Source organism: Pelodiscus sinensis, chromosome 12, assembly GCF_049634645.1.
Source record: "Pelodiscus sinensis isolate JC-2024 chromosome 12, ASM4963464v1, whole genome shotgun sequence".
NCBI lineage: Eukaryota > Metazoa > Chordata > Testudines > Trionychidae > Pelodiscus > Pelodiscus sinensis.
Genome location: NC_134722.1, coordinates 37,586,720 through 37,605,639, shown reverse-complemented (window position 1 = coordinate 37,605,639; position 18,920 = coordinate 37,586,720). Strand labels below are relative to the sequence as shown.

The 18,920-nt window shown below is 41.2% G+C and overlaps 1 protein-coding gene across 2 annotated transcripts in view; it reads right to left on the bottom strand.

Annotated features, from left to right (window-relative positions):
* Positions 1–998: 998 nt before the first annotated feature.
* Positions 999–18,920, bottom strand: part of PLA2G15 (phospholipase A2 group XV) — a 40,808-nt gene continuing 22,886 nt past the window's right edge. The window contains exons 5-7 of one of the 2 annotated variants that reach the window (XM_075940322.1): positions 17,676–17,900; positions 16,582–16,617; positions 999–5,475 (exon numbers count right to left, since the gene is read on the bottom strand). In XM_075940322.1, the coding sequence (XP_075796437.1) occupies positions 4,964–5,475; positions 16,582–16,617; positions 17,676–17,900 (773 nt within the window). In that variant the 3' untranslated portion in view covers positions 999–4,963. The remainder of the gene's footprint in view (positions 5,476–16,581; positions 16,618–17,675; positions 17,901–18,920) is intronic. The other variant, XM_075940323.1, reaches the window with a different exon arrangement.

Genomic DNA, 18,920 nt, shown 5'->3' with positions numbered 1-18,920 from the left:
TATTCACCTCTTGGACCAGATCCTGTGCTCTACTTAGGACTAAAAATCAATAATCTTGTGGATTGCAGGACTAGCTGTTCTAAGTAGTAGTCATTTATGGCATTAAGAAACCTGCTCCATCAGGATGAGAACTAAATGGAAGTATGACTTAAATGAAAATAGAGGGTGAACAGCTGAAGTTGGAGGATAAAAAGCAGGTGCAATTTGGAGGAAAAAGTTAGGAAAAACAAATGACAGTATACAGAATGAATAAGAGAAAATCAAAGTCCTATAGAAAGAACAGAGCAATTGTAAAGTAGAATTAAAATAAAGGACATTAAAAACCTGAGTCTATAGGAATAGAAACTGAAGTGACTAAACACAGTAAAGGGAATACTGAGGTAAATAGTGTTCTCCCACTCTACCCTTCTTTGACGTTTTTAAAAGGAGAGGGGGGAAACCCCATTTTCTCTCTCCTTTCTAACCACCTCTCTGATCTGCCCAAGAAAGCCACTCCTGCAGCCTCTTCCCCAATCCCTCCCACAACTATCTTATCAAACTACATGTAGGAAAGCAGAAGGGTAATAGGTGAAGGATTCCAGCAACTGCACCCCCACCATTTTTGGGTCACTAGTAACGACTGGCCTAATAGGACTAGACATCAACATCTTTGAAGAAAAGCTACCTAGACATGAGACCTGCCTAGGAGGTACAGGTTAGAAACCAAGGATGAAGGCTTCTGCTCATCTTGAGTCTCCAAATTGGAGCAATTTATACTAATTGGTTTGAAGTGAGCATTTACATTAGAGCAGAAAGAGGACAGTATATGTATTTTTAGTTTCCCTTCTAAAGCAAATTACAATGGAAGAAAGTAATGCTGCTTTCTGGTTCAACTCATAATTTGGTTAAAATGCTGCCTTTTAAACAGCCATAAGCATGAGTAAATTGTAGCATATTTGAGAGGCAGAACAGCATGTTTCAGAGACAGAACAGCATCTGTAGTGTTATCACAAAAGGCATTCAACGTTAGATAAAGTTTATTATGTTATCAAAGTTTGACAATATGCAAAATCTATTTAACTGAGTCATTCATTCACAAAGAGGAAAATATATAAAATGCTGGATCTCACAAGAGAATGTTTCATACAAAATACTGTTAAATTTACAGCAGCAAAGTAACTGCCAAATATTCCCTGAATTAAGAGGGCCTTGAATATACCAAATATTCTTTTCTTTGGCCTACAACTCCTCTGCAATTATTGCTTGATATTAAAATCTTCTGGTCTGAGCAGAATCACATAGTGACCTTGAACCTACCATAGTAACAGCTGAAGTCCCTCCAGCATTCTCTCAACATTTTGTTAGAAATAAAAAATATATTTTGGTCCTCTATTTTTGGTTTCTGAAAATATCCTGAAAATGAACATTAGGCAAAAATAAACATTCATAAATGTAAGTAATTAGGATAAATCAGAAGGGATTTCACCAAAATCACACAATTCAAACCAGTGAAGAAGCAAAGCACCTGAGGTACTTTATTAATTTTCCTCTTTCTAGCAATGATTAATATTTCCTCAGACTAGTTTCCCCACAAGACTGTAGACTACTTAAGACTGCATACTTAAACAGTCTTACAGTTACCTCAAACAGCTCTGTGTAAACTTGAAAGCTTATCTTTCACTAACGGAAGTTGGTCCATTAAGAGATATTACATATCACCCATCTTGTCTAATATCCTGGAACCAACATGGCTACAGAAACACTGCAAACAATCCTACTAAAGTGATACTAAATAGACTTGGGTTTGCCCTCTAATAAATGCAATAAAGCAAACAGACTTCTACAGGTTGAACCTCTCTGGTCTGGCACTATCGAGAACCTACTGGTTCCAAATGAGGGAATTTGCTACACAAGGGGAGGTCCCCTGCTACTGGCCCCTCCCTGCTGGCCCTAGCCGCCCCTTCTTCCCACTGGGCTGCCATGTCCTCAGCCCCTCTACTGTGGCTGCTGCATCCCCAGCCCCACTACAAGGGCTGCCACATGCCTGGCCCTGCTATCGAGGCTCCAACTCCAGCTGGGCTCTAAGCTGCCAGCCCTCTTACCAATGAGGCTCGCAGCCCGGACTCCCTGGTCCAGGAACATGCAGGACCTGTAGGACCATGGATGTTGCCAGACAAGGGAGTCCCAGTTTTTGGAGGTCCAACCTGTAGTAGAAAAGGGAAATGCACAATTGAACTCTTTCCATCTTTTGGGGTGCACACCACTATATTGAACTACCCTATTTCATACTGAGGACATCTCTATCCTGGGATCAAAGAGTAGACAAAAGAAGGGCTCTGGAGGATTTGATGGAAAAATGAGAAATCGGATACATGATCTGTCATACAAAACATCCCCAAATCGAAGGTAATCATTAGATGCATGGATTCTTAAAGTATAAACACTGAGGAATCAGTAGCTAACATTAGAGATGGCAATTCTGCTCAGAAACGAAACAAGGATTTATGCTGACAAATCACAGCAAATCTACAAAGCTTGAGGGCTGCCAACTCCACTTTACCAGTGCAAGTAAAAGCAGCAGAGCAGATTATTCAGCATGAGAAGTGACTGATGGAAAGCTAAGTGAATGTGGACTAAAGGGCCATTGTCATTACGGTAGAGTATGAAATGAAGTCAGCTGGAAACACAAAGTGATATATTTCTCAAAGGGTGAAAATACTGTAAATATCAAATGCTAAATCAGAACAGAATAATCTAGAGTAGCTCTTTTGGAGGCATCAATTTTTCTGCTTCTTCAGGTGTAGAGGGTACCAAAGCCAAAACACTCTTCCTATAAGTTTTTAATTATTTTGCACATTTAGCACAGTCAGACAGCTTTATAAGTAACCATTTCTAAAAGAACCCTCCATCCCAGTTAGATCCCGAAACTCTGTTAGAACCACACCAACGTTCTTCAGTTTTTGGAGGGAGCCAATACAGATTCAGGTTCCTCCCATCCTGGTGCTAGTTAACAAGCATACATTCTACTTGGGCAAGTATTGTGAACTTTAAAAACGCTGAACTTTTGAATCAGTTACTTTGAACAGTTGCATCTACTGCAGACTCAGACTTATAGTAGTTTGTTCACAATGGAGTTAGACCATAGGAAGATCCTTAGACTAGAACTGTGGTTCTAGAATACAACAGTCTGCAGAAGTCTGCAAAATAAAGTTGACTAAAGGACTTCATATCCTTCTGTTGAGATTTAAGCTATCAACTCCATGTTACAGATAGTCAGTGAGCAATTCAGATCTGGCAGTGGACTAGCACACAGATGAGTCACGAAAGCCTGTTTGGGCCATAGAACTGCTGAGCACTAGATCTTAGATAGCTGATTCCAAGTGACAGACCTTTCATTCTACTGGGGAATGCTTATCCTCCCTTAGAGACAGGGAATTAGTCTTAATTTCTCTTTTGTACAGGGAGACAATTGGCCTACCAACGATCCCAGTCAGGATTTCTAGACGTGATTAGCTAATACAAAATACATTAGAGACTTGAGAATTCTAATCTAGTCCATCCTGTTCCACAGTGCTTACATTCTGCAGTGGCAAATACTCCTGAGAGCTGTCAAAGATTTCAATGGCAGCAAACAACCTCCATGCACTACAGGAATGGTTAAACTTTACCTTGTAAATAACCACAATTTCCTAATTCTGTAAGATTTCTTATGAGCATACCTCAAAGTAACTTTTTCAGAAGAAACCTGTATCCTGGAAGTGTACATAACAGTTTTCTGAAAAATGGTCTGAGATGGTTAAGCAACTGTAATAGTGCTTCATGGAGAGTTGCATGCTATATAATTTTCTGGGACCTAATACATAGTACATCTGTCAAATATTTGTTTCTCAACCCAAATGAAGTACAAATTCATTATCCTGTGGGAAAGGTCTATCTTATAATTCTAAGCTTTTTCAAACAAAAAATTTGATCCAATTGGAAAGATGGTCAGTTAGTAGGAAACTGACTATCACAGTAGAAGTATATTTGACTAAAAGCAAGATGCATTAAAAAGGTTTCCCCTCCCTCATCCATTGTGGGAACTTTAATTTTTATTTGTTTTGGGTGGAGTTTAGCTTTGTTTGAGATCACAATCTATCTACTGTTTGAAATAAAGGAGATACCTATCACTTTGACATGTGAAGCCAGCTTCTCACAAAATTTGCTATCAAGTTTCTGTAGATTTCAATGACACCAGGCTCTTAGGTGAGAAATGACACCTAACTTTTTATAGTTGAGAAAAAAAAGCTTAAATCATGAAGCCAGAAGCCTTAGACTCTTGGTGCTAAGTCATCAATTTACTAGAATTAAGGGCAATTGGATTGTTTTTCAGTTTTTCCAAGACATTAAATAAGGAACTTCAAGTAATTTCCCTCTTCTCCAGCAGCAGTACATATGAAGTAACAGGTTGGATGTGACCAAAGTCCTGCAATATCTTAACTCCATGTCTATTTATAACACTTATTAGGAGGTTCATGTTTACTAGCTTATTTGTGGACAATTCAGAACTTGTGATCCTTTGGGAAAGTTACTATATAAAAAAATCCTTCCTACCACCACTCCCTTGCTTTAATGCACAACTGACAGTAACCAGTAAGCAATTCTTTCCCTCCCCCAACCTCTGCAAAGATCACAAGAAACAGTATAAGATGCATATTTTGCACTAAGGATTTGAAAAATGTTCAAGTGAACTTCGATATGAACACTGGACATTTTGTCTAGCAGCACCAGAATGCACATATGACCAAGCGTTTAGAATATGAAACACTATGATTCATTATGAACACTAAGTGATCATTAAAGACACCGAACAGCTTTCTGAATATGGCCTGAGAGAAGACCGAATAAATAATCCAAGTGTTTTAAAACCTAAGGATCAAAAGGCATTTCCCCCTCTCAAGGGAAGGCATCACAGGTGATGGAGAAAAACTGTCCACATAGGATGTCACAAATCAAAAAGAAGTTTTTTCACATAGGAAATAGTTGTAGCATTGGACAGCATTTCAATATGCTCATTTCCTGATAGCTCCAACAACATCACGTCCTGTTTTTGCATGTTCACCCACTTCTGACATTGTAAGGCACTCTGCAAATTCACTGTACCATCCCCATCACTGTAATAGATCTTGGGCTCTTTATCAGGAAAGGCCTCATAGTAGAATGAGTCAGGTGTTTCTACGCCAGTGCCAAAGAGACAGTGCATACGCACACCAGGTGGTGTCATCTGGTAGACTAAGGGCTCAGTGTCTTGTCTCATGAGCCAGCCATCCTCAAAGTTGATGTCCTTGTAGAACTTCTGGTAATCCTGGAGGGTGTAGTTAGCTGTGGGTGTGCTTACAAAGATCTTATCTGCAGGCCACGTGTAATTGTAGGGGAGCATCCAATTGGTTGAAACTGCAGATCTTTGCTGGTCTCGGATCTTAAGTGAACTGATGACAGGAATTCTGTTATTGTCACCTACAAAAGTTAAAATAGAGTTTGTAACTGATCACAATATTGTACACTGGAATACCAATTATTTCTGCTTATAATGATTAAACGAGTGAGGAGCCTACTTTGCTTACTTAAAAGATTACAGAGCTTACTGGAAATATATTATCACAAGTAGAAACCAGTCTGGATGTTTTAAATACTGTAGATACAATTCCAACAGTTGCTTAGACCTTATAAAGAACAAATTATTTGCATGAATGACAGGTCAAGAAATGTTGCTCAAGACATCCTAAGGCTACTCTTCTAAGATGTTCCTCAAAGAAGAAAATATTTTCTTCCTGGGCTCATTCAGGAGCTCTAAACCAAAACTTCTTCACTGCTTCAATTATTAAGCAATCATCCTGGCCATCTGTAAAACTAGTTTAAAATTATTTTTCTAAAGGAATCACAGATGCAGATTTTTGTAGTGACTCACAGGGACACTTAGGCTACGTCTACATCGCATATTTTTGCACAAATGAAGATATTTATCACCGCACCTCATTTACATACCTAATGAGCCTCCATTTTTGCGCAAGGAGATTTTGCACAAAAAGAAGCAATCGACACTGCTCCTTCTTGTGCAAAAACCCCCTCTTGTGCAAGAGCCGTTCTGCCATTTATTTTCAGGATAAGAAGGAGCAGCGCAAGAAGGGGCAAAAGCCCCTTGCTCAAAATGGCGGCTCATTAGGTATGCAAATGAGGTACAGCAATATTCATCGCCATGCCTCATTTGCGTATCTTCTTACGCAAGAATGAGCAATGTAGACATAGCCTTAACAGGCTGATGTAGCCTCTGTATGTTTGTACATCCAAGAGATTTCATGAAAGTGCAAAAGAAACAAGGTCATCACCACAGTGCAGTAATAAGATATTTCATAGTTTTCATACTGAAGCTGAGTCAATTTCATTCATATTAGCTACATATGCAATACAGGTTATCACATGGCTCTTGTGAGAGTGTGGCAGGGTCTCCAGTAGTTACTGTTTTCATTAGTTGGTGTGCTCTCTTTAGCATAGAGCAATTCTACAAATAAGCCATACTGCCTTCCTTTCATCTGTACAGCACTAACATTCCTCAAGGGCAGCACCAGTAAATTACATAACCAATGTGAAAGTAGTGATTGCTTTGCTCAGGACACAAGGCCTGCACATTCCTGTAATATTCCTATCCAGTCTGGGGGTGTACTATTTTGCTTGGATCTTGTCAAATTAAACAAGATCAGGCCTGCTCAATATTTAGTCACAGACCAAGGAAAATGCACTGGGGGTACTGCAATTGTCCCTCTTTCCTTCAAACAATCCAAAACCAGCACAATGCTAGCAAAAATTTGCTGCTTGAGTGCAGTTTTTTTCTATACAACCCATTTTGGATCACCTGATACTAAAGATTCCATGACTCTTCACAAGATTGTCAGTGATCATAAAAATTCCCCTGCACCTTCAGTTGGAGAAGTTACCCTCCCCTTACAATGATCTCCAGGAAATGTAGTTTTGCTGACATAGAAAAGGTTAGAGGTTCATACAGTTTAAAGCCAGAAGAGGTTGTTAGATCAAGTCTGACCTGAATATTATAGACCATTAAATTTCAACCAGATATGCCTGCATTAATTCCCCAAAATTGAGTTTGTCTGAAGCATAGATATCAAAAAAGCATCCAGTCTGGATCTGACAGTGCTAAAAGATGAAGAATTCAGCACTTTCCTTGGTAGTTTGTTCCAGTGGGGAAATCATACTTACTGTTAAAACAGTCCACCTAATTTGCATTTGTCTGGCTTCACCTTGTTGGGGATTACTTCCTATTATGCCTTCTAAATTAGATTAAAAGCCACTTAGCATCTGGTATATTTTACTAGCAAGCATGCTTGTGTGTATACTAATTAAGTCACTCGCTCTTCTTTTTGCTCAACTAGTAGACTAAGCTCTAAATTTCTCATTGTAAGACATTTTCTCCAACACTGCTATATTCAGAGGTAATAGCACCTCCCTACTCTGCTCTTTAGATATACAAGGAGCATATTAGCCCTTTTTTGCCACAGCATTGCTCATGATGTGTTGCTTGTCCACTACAACTCCTTTTCAAAATCACTGTGCTTTCCTGGTTATAGTCCTCCACTCTGATGGTACAGATCATGTTTTCTTTTTCTAGATGTATAACTTGCATTTGGCTGTATTAAAGCATGTTTTATTTGAATGGGTCTAGGTTACAAAGAGATTCTGATTGCTCTGGCTGCCCTGTGATCATTATTTACCACTCTACCAATCTGTGTGTCATTTAAGGATGTTAAGATGCAGGTAACTGACTAATCCTGTACTGAATACAATTTGAATTGAGTACACAATCGAGTACACAAGGGGCCCTGTTGCACGGCTCTGCAACTGAAATGTAGAAGAAGCTTGGCATAGAGGCAGCCTGGATCCTACTACATTTAAACTGCAGAGCTGCTACAGGGGTAGGTCCCAGACCTGGTGCAAGCCAGGACTGCTGAGCCCCAGCTTGCACCGGGTCCTAGACCTACCCTACTGTGGCTCTTACTACATTTAAAAGGTAGAGCTGCAGTGGGGTAGTTCCAGGACCTGGTGTGAGCTGGGATTTGCAGTCCTACTTTGCTCTTTAGCCTCCACTGGACTGTGGAGACAGTGCTGGGGGGAACCAGCTTTTAAGTTTTTGTGTTTAAACTTGCCAAAGATGTCACTGTTAAGCCAAGCTAGTGGTCTACCATATTTGCTTTTCTTACTTCACATCAGGATGGTTTGTTCCTGTGCCTTCAATAAGGCTCCTTTGCAATACAGGGAACTCTTCTGGAATCCTTTCTCTTTGTGTTAGTGCCTGAAGGGACCCTACCCATAAGTTCCTTAAGGGAGCCCTTCCGTTATTTTGCCTAGGATTAATGTCAGGAGAACCATCCTATACTCATCCCGTTTGTCCTTTTTCAATATTAACACTCTTCGAGTCTTCTGAAATTTCCACAGTATTCCCCCACTATCCCAAACTGTCAAAATAACATCAGTAGTAAGATCAGGGCCTAAAACATAAGCCACGGGCCTGCTATGACACCCGAGGCCTAGGCAACAATGGTCAAGACTTTGCTTTATATTAGCAAAGAGAAGCTGTGAGCAAGTGGGAGGAACTGCTCACAGAACTCGGCATGAACAGGCTGGATATTGCAGAAGCACTCGTATCCAGAAGGATGATAAGAGAACACCTTGTTAAGAAACATCCTGGTATCAACACATTCCTCATAGGTAACAGGAACATATAGACCCAGGTTCAGGATAAGGTCTAAAATGACAGCATGATAGACAGCATGTTTTGATCAAATCACCTTGTACAAGACAAGGGATGGTATGTAGGTAATGCCAGAATGTACTCCTAATGTATCAGGGGGCCAATGTGTTACTTGTTTGTACATATATGTAAAAATGTACCTAAGGGGGTTGTCCCTGTCAGGCCTAGCGATCCCACCACTGTCTGAGCTCAGGCCATTTTAATAGGAACATGTGTTAGGTTAAGTACAGACATTTGATCCAGGGAAGGTAGGACCATGCTTCATTGATAAGCTTTCTTTCATAGGATAACAAGTTTTGTTGATAAGGGAGAAGCGGTGGATGTGGTATACCTAGATTTTACTAAGGTATTTGATATGGTCTTACAATAAACTAGGAAAATACAGCTTAGGTGGAGTTACTGTAAGGTTGGTGCACAAATGGCTGGATAATTGTTCTCAGAGATTAGCTATTGACAGTTCAGTGTCATGCTGGAAAGGCATAACTGAGGTTCCACAGGGGTCTGTTTTGGGATTGTTTCTGTTCCATATCTTCATCAACGATTTAGATGATGGCATAGAGAGTACTCATATTAAGTTTGCAGATGATACCAAGGTGGGAGGGGTTGCAACTACTTTGGAGGGCAGGGTCACAATTCAAAATGATCTGGACAAACTGGAGAAATGGCCTGAGGTAAATAGGATGAAGTTTAATAAGAACAAATGCAAAGTATTCCACTTAGGAAGGAACAATCAATTTAACACATACAGAATGGGAAATGACTGTCTAGGAAGGAGTTCAGCAGAAAGGGATCTAGGGGTCATAGTGGACCACAAGCTACATATGAGAACAGTGTGAGATTGTTGCAAAAAAAGCAAGCGTGATTCTGGGATGCATTAACAGGATTATTGTGAGCAAGATATGAGAAATCAATCTTCTGCTCTACTTTGTCCTGATTAGGCCTCAATTGGAGTACTGTGTCCAGTTCTGGGCACCATGTTTCAAGAAAGATGTGGAGAACTTGGAGAAGATCCAGAGAAGAGCAATAAAAATAATGAAAGGTCTAGAAAACATGACCTATGAGGGAAGACTGAAAGAATTGGGCTTGTTTAGTTTAGAAAAGAGAAGACTGAGAGGGGACATGATAGCAGGTTTAAAGTAAAAAGGGTGTTACAAAAAGGAGGGAGAAAAACTGTTCACCTTGACCTCTGAGGATAGGACAAGAAGCAATGGGCTGAAATTACAGCAAGGGAGGTTTAGTTTCCACATTAGAAAAACTTCCCGTCAGGATGGTTAAACACTGGAATAAATTGCCTAGGGAGGTTCTGGAATTTCTATAACTGGAGATATTTAAGAGCAGCTTAGACAGACATCTATCAGGGATGATATAGACTGTGCTTGGTCCTGCCATGAGGGCAGGGGACGGGACTGGATGGTATCTCAAGGTATTTCCAGTTCTAGTATTCTAAGATTGTATGATAAACCTGCCTTTGACCCTTATCTGATTTTGTGGTCTTTGGGGGCTCTGTTGGTGTTTGCTGTACTGGCTATCTGCACAGAGTCAGCAGAGCATAAAGGGAGAGCACAAGCATGCAGCCGAAAGTTTGTGATCAGTAGACAGCTGTGGGAGAAAAAGCAAATAACTCCAATTGTGTCTAAGGGGGGGACTGTGCAGGAAATCAAAATTCTCTAAAAGAAAACTGCTGCAAGTGTTAAAAGTTTTCCAGACCTCTCTCCCTGTAACAGAGAGAAATCATCTTAACTCTAATCAAGACCCTTACAATGCCTCCTATCTTAACTTCATGGAGACTCCTAGTCTGTCACAATTTGTCATGTAAACTCTTATCTTTATCACAGTTTGCCTTGTAGACTCCTCACTCAGGTTCTCATGTGCCTTTGTATTGTAAAATTTACTTCTAGCACTCCTGGTGTGAACAGAAATGTCTCAGAGTACTTCTGCTGAGACTTTGATATGTTAAAAAAAACAAACAACAATTAAACTGTCTGAACATACTGTATAATGGATCCCTGAAACTGTCTCTCAGGGCTGCTGCTGCTCTCACTCTGGTAGCTGTCAGCCTGCATGCATGCATAATAAAGTTTTCCTTCTAGATTTCTCTCCTTCCTCACTGCTTTCACCTCTAGCCTCGGACCCTTCTGGGGACTCTGTACCCCAGGGGAGCGAGATTTCCCCCTACACAGATAAAGATACCACCACAATGGTGACTTCTGATCACAGCACCAGCAAGTCAGCGTCTATCCAAGTAACTTTTATGTATCTGAGTTGCTTGGACCTACCAATTATAAAAGTGTTTGTTTTTAAAAGATTAGTTATAGAAATGTAGCCGTGTTAGTCTGGTGTAGCTGAAACTAAAGTGCTTCATAGTCCTGTTTTTTAAGACTAACAAGATGGTTTATTACAGTGGTCCCCAACCTTTATGGGCTCCCGGGCGCCCGGGGGCGGGGCCACTCACACGCCGGGCACCCGGGGGCGGGGCCACGCGTCCTGGGGCACGCCAGGGCCGGGGCCGCCCAAGCCCCTTGTGCCGTGGGCCCGTGGCTTGCGCCGCCGCCCGTCTGCGCGCCTGGGGCTGGCACCGGCGCCGCGCGCCCACATGTGCCCCGGGGCTGGGGCCGCCCGAGCGCCGCGCACCAGGCGCCAGTGAGTGTCGCGCGCCAGGGGCCGGCGCCTCCAGTGCGCCGCGCGCCGGGGCCAGCCCGGGTTGTCGGCGGGCGCATACAAATGCCCCGGCGGGCGCCATGGCGCCCACGGGCACTGCGTTGGGGACCACTGGTTTATTAGGTGATGAGCTTTCATGGGCCAGATCCACTGAAGTGGGTCTGGCCCATGAAAGCTCATCACCTAATAAACCATCTTGTTAGTCTTTAAAGTGCTTCATAGTCCTGTTTTTTTTTAAGATATTGTTTATCATCAGTCAGTAATGTACTAGAAACACTTTATTTACTTATCTCTTGTAAGGAAAACAGTTTTGCTTTCCCCCACCACACACAGAATGTCTAAAGCTTCCTGCCTTATTTCCTCCCTATAGCTACCAGTTTTACCAGCTTCACCTATAACTTACCTATACCATATAAGATTTCTTTTGTTTCTAATATACTTTGTTATCCTATCCTACTGGCAGCCATGAATTCTTTGCTGATGCCTTTAGCTTCTACACTTCCTTGGTAGTTTATTCCAATGGTAAGTCAATTTCACTTAAAAACTTAAATCTTCTGCATCTTGTAAATTGAGTATTTGCATTTCTGTAGCACCTAAAAGCCCTAGACCCGGACCTGGACCTCCACCTCCCAGTGTTATACATTATATAACCACATCAGAAAGATACAAGACAAAAGGTAACAGATGACTGGGGGGAGCAACAAGGAAACAATACTGGTCAGCATAATAAGCAGGAGTCTCAGAGTACCAGCAGGCTAGCCATTGCATTTTTACTGATTGCTATTTATTTTCTGGCTCTCCTTTCCTGCTCTGTATTGGTTATGTATTACTAATAGCTCCCTTCTCCTTGTTGCTGAATCAGGCTGAGCCTTTAGCCAAAATGGTCTTTTTTCTGGATTGTGCAATTATAGTTTTTTGGCCATTTAATAAATTTTTCCTTAAAGTGCTCCTAATTCTTTTTGCTTAATATTCCTCAACTTTGGGAAGTTAACCCTTTTGAAGTACAAAAGCACATGCCCTCTGTTTATACATATTAAATATAATCCAGTCACAATCACTGGTCCTTGGACAACCACCATCTTCCAGGACAATGATTAATTGATCTTTATCCATCAATACAAGGTCCAAAATAAAGAGTTATTTCATCCTGAGTGCAATATGTTGTGTTAGAAAATTATCTATAATGTTTGGGGACTAATGATGTTTTACTATTTGCTAATTGCGATAGAGCCGAATTTGGCTGTATTTTAACAGCATACTAGCACTCCCTACATAATTTGAAATTCTTCTGGATGAAAGGTGTTAACTGTGAAATGTTATTCTATATTCTATATTGTTCCTTATTTGCTGGGAAGAGTAAGTAAACCAGAAAAAAGCAATCAGGATGCTCCTATATTTGAACAAGTGCACTTCCTGAACAGCTGCATAAAAAATACCACTCGTTATACAAAAGAAAAAAACCCAAAATGCAGTGCATGTACAAAGTCAACAGCTATACCATACCTTGAAATACCACTCAAAGTGTGCAGGAAGAATGTGAATCAACCAAAAGGAAAAAAAAGTAGATATTTTAATTGTTTTTAAGTAGCAAAAAATATATGCTGTATTTTCAAACTCACTAGATGGCACTGTTGAGTCTCTGGTCCAGTAAAGACAGCTCTAGCTCAATACCTCAGATGTCCTAATTAAGCTTGCCAGCATGTAATGCAGCTAACAGTAAATATACCAATACCAGAATCTGATTCAGAAAGGAAACTGGAAGAGGAAGAAAGTAGAGTGAACACCATATGGTCCTGAAAACACTCTTATCACACTGCTGAAGAAAATGTTTTATATCTTAACTTTAACACTGAAGCAGTTCCTGATCGCTCTTGTCTGAAAGCAGTTAACAGACTTGTGGTAAACACTTTCCCCTTGCTTTATCTTTTCATGTGACAAGTTCAACTGTGAGTCAAATGGCACACCTGTTGCTATTCAGTGAATATTTGCTGCAAGAGTCCACAAGAGATACTGAGCAGGAGAATCCAACTTTGAAAAGGGATCTGTATTCAGTGTTTCAAATACAAGAATCCATGTTCCACAAGATTTTACTAGTTCTCTTTCATTATAGGTGAGGCTAGTAGGATTGCCTATTAAAGTTCCCGACACATCCCATTATAAGACACAATTTTCAGTTGCTTCTAACTTCAACAACGTAACTATTTATGGTGACATTTTCTATGCCAGATGTCTGCCTCACACTGAATTGTTTTAGTAAATTGCAGCCAAAATAGTTCTTAGAAATTATTGAACATGGTTTGGCTCATGTTGAAAAGCTGTGATGATTTTTTTCTTTGAACAGCTCTAGCACCACCAAGTTTGGAACAGAGACTTGAAAAATGGGAGTGGGTAGCCCCTGCTCCACCCTCACCCTGTCTCTTCTCTCCCATGCTCTTCCCCCTTTGCACCCATTCCCCAAAACCCCCAAGCTGCAGGAGTTGCAATTCACGGGATTACCAAGTGCCTAGCACAGAGTGTCAGCAGGGGTCGGCCTCTCCTTTCCCCCCCACATTCACCACAGTGGTAGGAGCCGTGGAAAGTAGAGCAACCCAGCAGCCTGCTCCACTGCAACACCATTTCCCAGCCAGGGTGCTCTGTTTCACCACAGTGGTGGAAAGCAGCACGCTCTAACCCCAATCTGCTCCCCCAAGTCCTACATCACTTTAGGAGTGGAGCAGGATGGAGCTGGGGTACTCTGCTTCCTGCCACCATGGTGAAGCAGAGTGACTCAGCTGGGAAATGGTGGTGGAGCAGAGCGGGTTGCTGGGCTGGTTAGCATCCTGCAGCTCCCAACACTGGTGAGTGTGGAGGGATGATCCCTGCTGACACCCCATTCCAAACTCCTTTTTCCCTAGGTAGTACTATAGGCCACCCTGGGTCCCACAGCCACCATGGCAGACTATCCCATCCATAGGACAGTTGAGGCAGGCGTGCCAAAGCATCCTATGGATGGGATGACTCTGACTGCAGTCTTGGGCTGCTGGAGTCTATGTCAAATCTGGGCACCTGAACAGACAGCAAAGAGCCTGTCCATCCTGTTCTCTCAGTATCCCATCTATTAGACCAGGCAGCATGGAGGAAGAAGCTGCATGATTGAAATCCAGAGGGAATACCAGGAATTGACAGGAGACTGGCTGGCTGGAGTTGGGGAGAGCCTGAAAGACAGTAAATAGGCAAAGGGTAAGAAGCAATGAAGAACTGGAAGGAGATGGACAGGCAGGACAAAAAACCTGGAAATGCAAGCCAGGAGGATGAAGGAAGAAGGTGAAAGCAGAGCGGAAATTGGTCTTATGAAAAGCTGTGGCACACACACCCGGCAGACTAACTAGACAAAAACTGAGGCAAGAGGGTAGACAGAGGCTGAACAGTAAGTCCAGAGAGAGACTGGGAACCAGTAGGGAAGTTTGAGGAAGGGGCACACACTGGGAATCCAGGGTACAGCCCACACCAGACGTGGAGCTATGGGAGTGGAAGAACTGGGAATGGCTGGGCAAGGAGACTTGGAAAGAGCAGGTGTGAAGGGAAAACAGAGTTTAGGAATGAGAGTAGAATTTGCTAGGCAAGGGGACAGGCTGGAAAGATAGTGCTGAAAAGTGGAGAGTGGATCAGCAAGGAGAAGGCTACTCAATAAGTAGAGGTTGGAAGGGACAGAGGAGAAACTGTCAGATTTGTGGGGCATTTTCGGTGCCCAGTAGATCATTTCCCTCCAGAGTGTGGAACGGAATCCAAGATTAGAATCTCACCATTCCTCTGCTGTTAGCAAATACTCAAGAAATACATTGGCAAAGTCTACATGTCTCATTCCTTCTAGTCCACAGAGGATGACAACCTACTACTGTAGAGGATCTGAACGTGGAGTGAATCTGAAAGGTTCCAACCCTGCCAATGACTTATGTGGGTATCAAGATCATAAGGACCAGGGGATTACAGTGGATGAGAAGCTGGATGGAAATGACTTACTAGGTTGTCCAGTATATCTCATGCCACTGCAGGGCTGTTCACTACAGTATGTTTGTCCAGGTAAAATGACCCACGTGAGTTAAGTTATCACTTAGAAGACTATCATGTGATCTAATAAAGCACTACCACTTGGTATTATAGACAACTATGTGGTAGTTTAAGATTGAGCACAGTGTAACACAGATTAATTCTAACATTGCCAGATACATTCTACCCACTTGACTTTCCCGACTGTTCCCTGCTGCTGCACATTGTTAAAATGGCTACATTCTGTCTCAGTGATGGTTGCATTTCAGTAGAAATTGAACTGATTCTTTTGTATGCATATGTATATACAGTCACTTTGTGATTAGGGATGTTAAAATTAGATTAATCAACTAATCAAATGTTGATGGAATTTCCATTGACATTCGATTAGTCGATAAGGGCACTTCTGCTTTGAAATGTAGCAAGAGCCTGCCCAGCTGTTGCTACATTTCAAAGGCAGAAGTACCATGTGGTATTCCGCCTTTGAAATATATAAGAGCCCCAGCACCCCCATTCTACCCCACCCCTAGAGGCAGCAAGGGGGGGGAAGGGGGCGAAGAAACTAGTTGACTAGTGTGTTGACTATCCAATAAGCTTTTCCTTATCGTATAGTAGACTAGTTGATTAGTCACTTACATCCCTATTTGTGATGAGCAATGTCACATTCTGTATGTGTGATGTTTATCATAACAGGTAAGAAATACTGTAGATGCTGTTTAAGTCTGCTGTCATCCTAGATCACCTGGTACTCTGTGCAAAGTTAGTTATCCAGCAGGGCTTCCTGCTATCAATATTTAAAGCATACCACATCAAAGTCAGTAGCTTCTGAAAAAGCCTGCAAAGCCACAGAATGCCATTTGGGAGAAGGGAACCAATTTGACAATGCTTAAGAACATAACCAATTGTATGCACCCAATAAGGATGTATGCACTTTCTGTTTTCGAATTACTGGCTTTGAGCTGTGCATTTCATCTCAAAATCAAGTGTCTTATTTCAGAACATAAAACGTTCTTTTGAAGCACCTGGTAAGCACTTTGGTATAAATCCTGCATTAGGGTGCATCCCAATTTTCTTGATGTAAAAGTGTTTCAGTAAGAAAAAACTGAAAACAGACCTACCGTAAGTTAGCTGTGAGCTAAGAGGAAGCCAAAGGTCTAAAGAATTAAGCAGAAATATGCAAAAGTTAATTCACTACCCTACTACAGATGTCTATGCGTAACCATGTGAAAATGAAATTACAAAAACATACACAGACTACTGTATGTTCTTTTTACTGGAGAACAATTTTTTGCAGTCTAGTGAAAGACTAGTGTCTGTATTAGATTTATTTATTTCTCATGTCGTTTAAATCTCATGCCTGGCTTCGTTAATGAACTTTGCATTACTACTAATATATGAAATGCCATGTGTTGTGAGAGATTCATTTTCTTAAAAACCATTTTAAATATTAAGCAGCATGTGTGCACCTTGCTCAGAGTTTTGCAGGTGGCCATGTTTCTGCCATCACTCAGGACTACACATACCTCAAGAACTGCCTACTCTACAGTTATCCCTTGGAGTTCATGCCCAATCCAACTGGCATGATACTTATAAAACAGACATCCGTTTTGCCATATAAAATGGAACGTAAAGAGAGACTGGAAGGATAACAGCAAGGAATGGAACGTGCCGGGTTAGGCAGCCATTCAGCGGCAAGGTGGACAGACAAAATAAGCAAGAAGCAGCAGAGGGGACAAAGGGAGGAAAGTACTGAGACTGCGGGGATGCGACAGGGGTATCTCCATGCTGGTAAGATCCCAACAGTTCTTCCTACTTGCTTCTAGGCCCATTCTACACTCTCAGTCCCATTGTTCCTGTAACTCTGCCCTAGGCATGCAAGAGTTTACGCAGGGGCAGACCCCATACAATATTCCCACTGTGGAGGCAACAGCCCCTTCTACCTCTTGATTCCATCGCCCCAAAACAAAGGAAATAGAAAAGCTCTTAAATGCAGGGATATGAAAATTCAACCATATTCTATACAGGAAGAAAATGGAATTTGGAAATCATGCCTGAAACTGGTGCATCCTCAGATAATGGACCAAATGCTGTTGTATAAATTAAAAGTTTATAGCATCTCACACACTGCCCTCTAGTACTATGGTTAACAGTAATCTTTTAACATCCTGTAACAGCATCAATTTAAGTTCAAGTATTTAAGCTGGTTACCTACCTGAAGCCAGTACACGAAGTGTTTTAGCCACGCCCCCCCATGGAGCACCCAGTGACACATAGTCTTTTATGTACTTGTCTTTCCAGTCCTGAGTCTGACGATTGAGGAAATAAAGAGTGTACATATTACCCATACTGTGGGCAATTAAGACCACAGGACCTCCATTTTGTTCATACATCAGCTCAATCATCTTCCGAAGGGCCACAAAATAATCTCCATTTTCATCTAGAAACATCAAGATGACAGTATAGTTAAGTAAATGGTTATGCGCAAATGCCATCCTTCAATATACATGTTTTAAAGCTTAAGCTTTGATTCTAGAAGAAAGAGCAGGTTACTGTCATCAATTCAAACAGTATGTTATTGGAAGCCAGATATTCCTCACTTCTTTTGTGTGCTCAAACATATTTCCAAAAACGTAGAAGTGAATTGTTTCAAACTCAGAAGACTATTTATACTGCTTCTGTCTCAGAACCAGGTATTTTAGCAAATGGCAAGATTTTAAAAAACATGCTCTATACATTGGTCTAACTTCACTGAAGTCATTTGTAAAACTCACACAAACTTTAATGGGAACAGAATTAGCCAGCACTAAACATTTCTGAAAATCCTACCTGAAGCTGCGTGGAAGATCACCTTTATTTTTCTAAAAGACAGTAAGATAGAAGACTTTGCAAAACTCTTATTTTTGCTCACGGAAGAAAGTCACGGCTTTTCAGTCCAGTGGTATTTTTGACAGTTTAGAAATTCCATATGCAGCAGTTGCCAACTTATTTTATCAATGGATTTAACAAGCTCAGTTACTGCTAATTTAGAGATTCCCTGCTGAGGCAATACCATTCCTGTCTGTAACAACTAAATAATCAAACTGAAGAAAATCTAATAAACTGAATCTGTCTAAATCCTTTTAGACCAGCTGCAGACCAGCCTGTTTCCACAAACACATCAGCATTATTGATTTGCATCAAGATGTACCTTGGATTTCAAATTAAGACCATGTCTTGATTCAAGATCTTTTAAGATTCAATTCTTTAGGGCAGCAGTCTCAGAAACTATTAGGAGCATGAATATGCTGCTTTTTTTATTATGTTTTCACATAAAATATGAAGAGTGTATTATTTATCCCAAGCTACGGACAGGAGACAGTAAAGTTAAACTACAGAGTGCAGAGAATCTGACCTCCTTACATAGTTAAAGGAATGTGTAAATGCAGAACACACAGTTGACCATTGCCCCTTTGCCTTG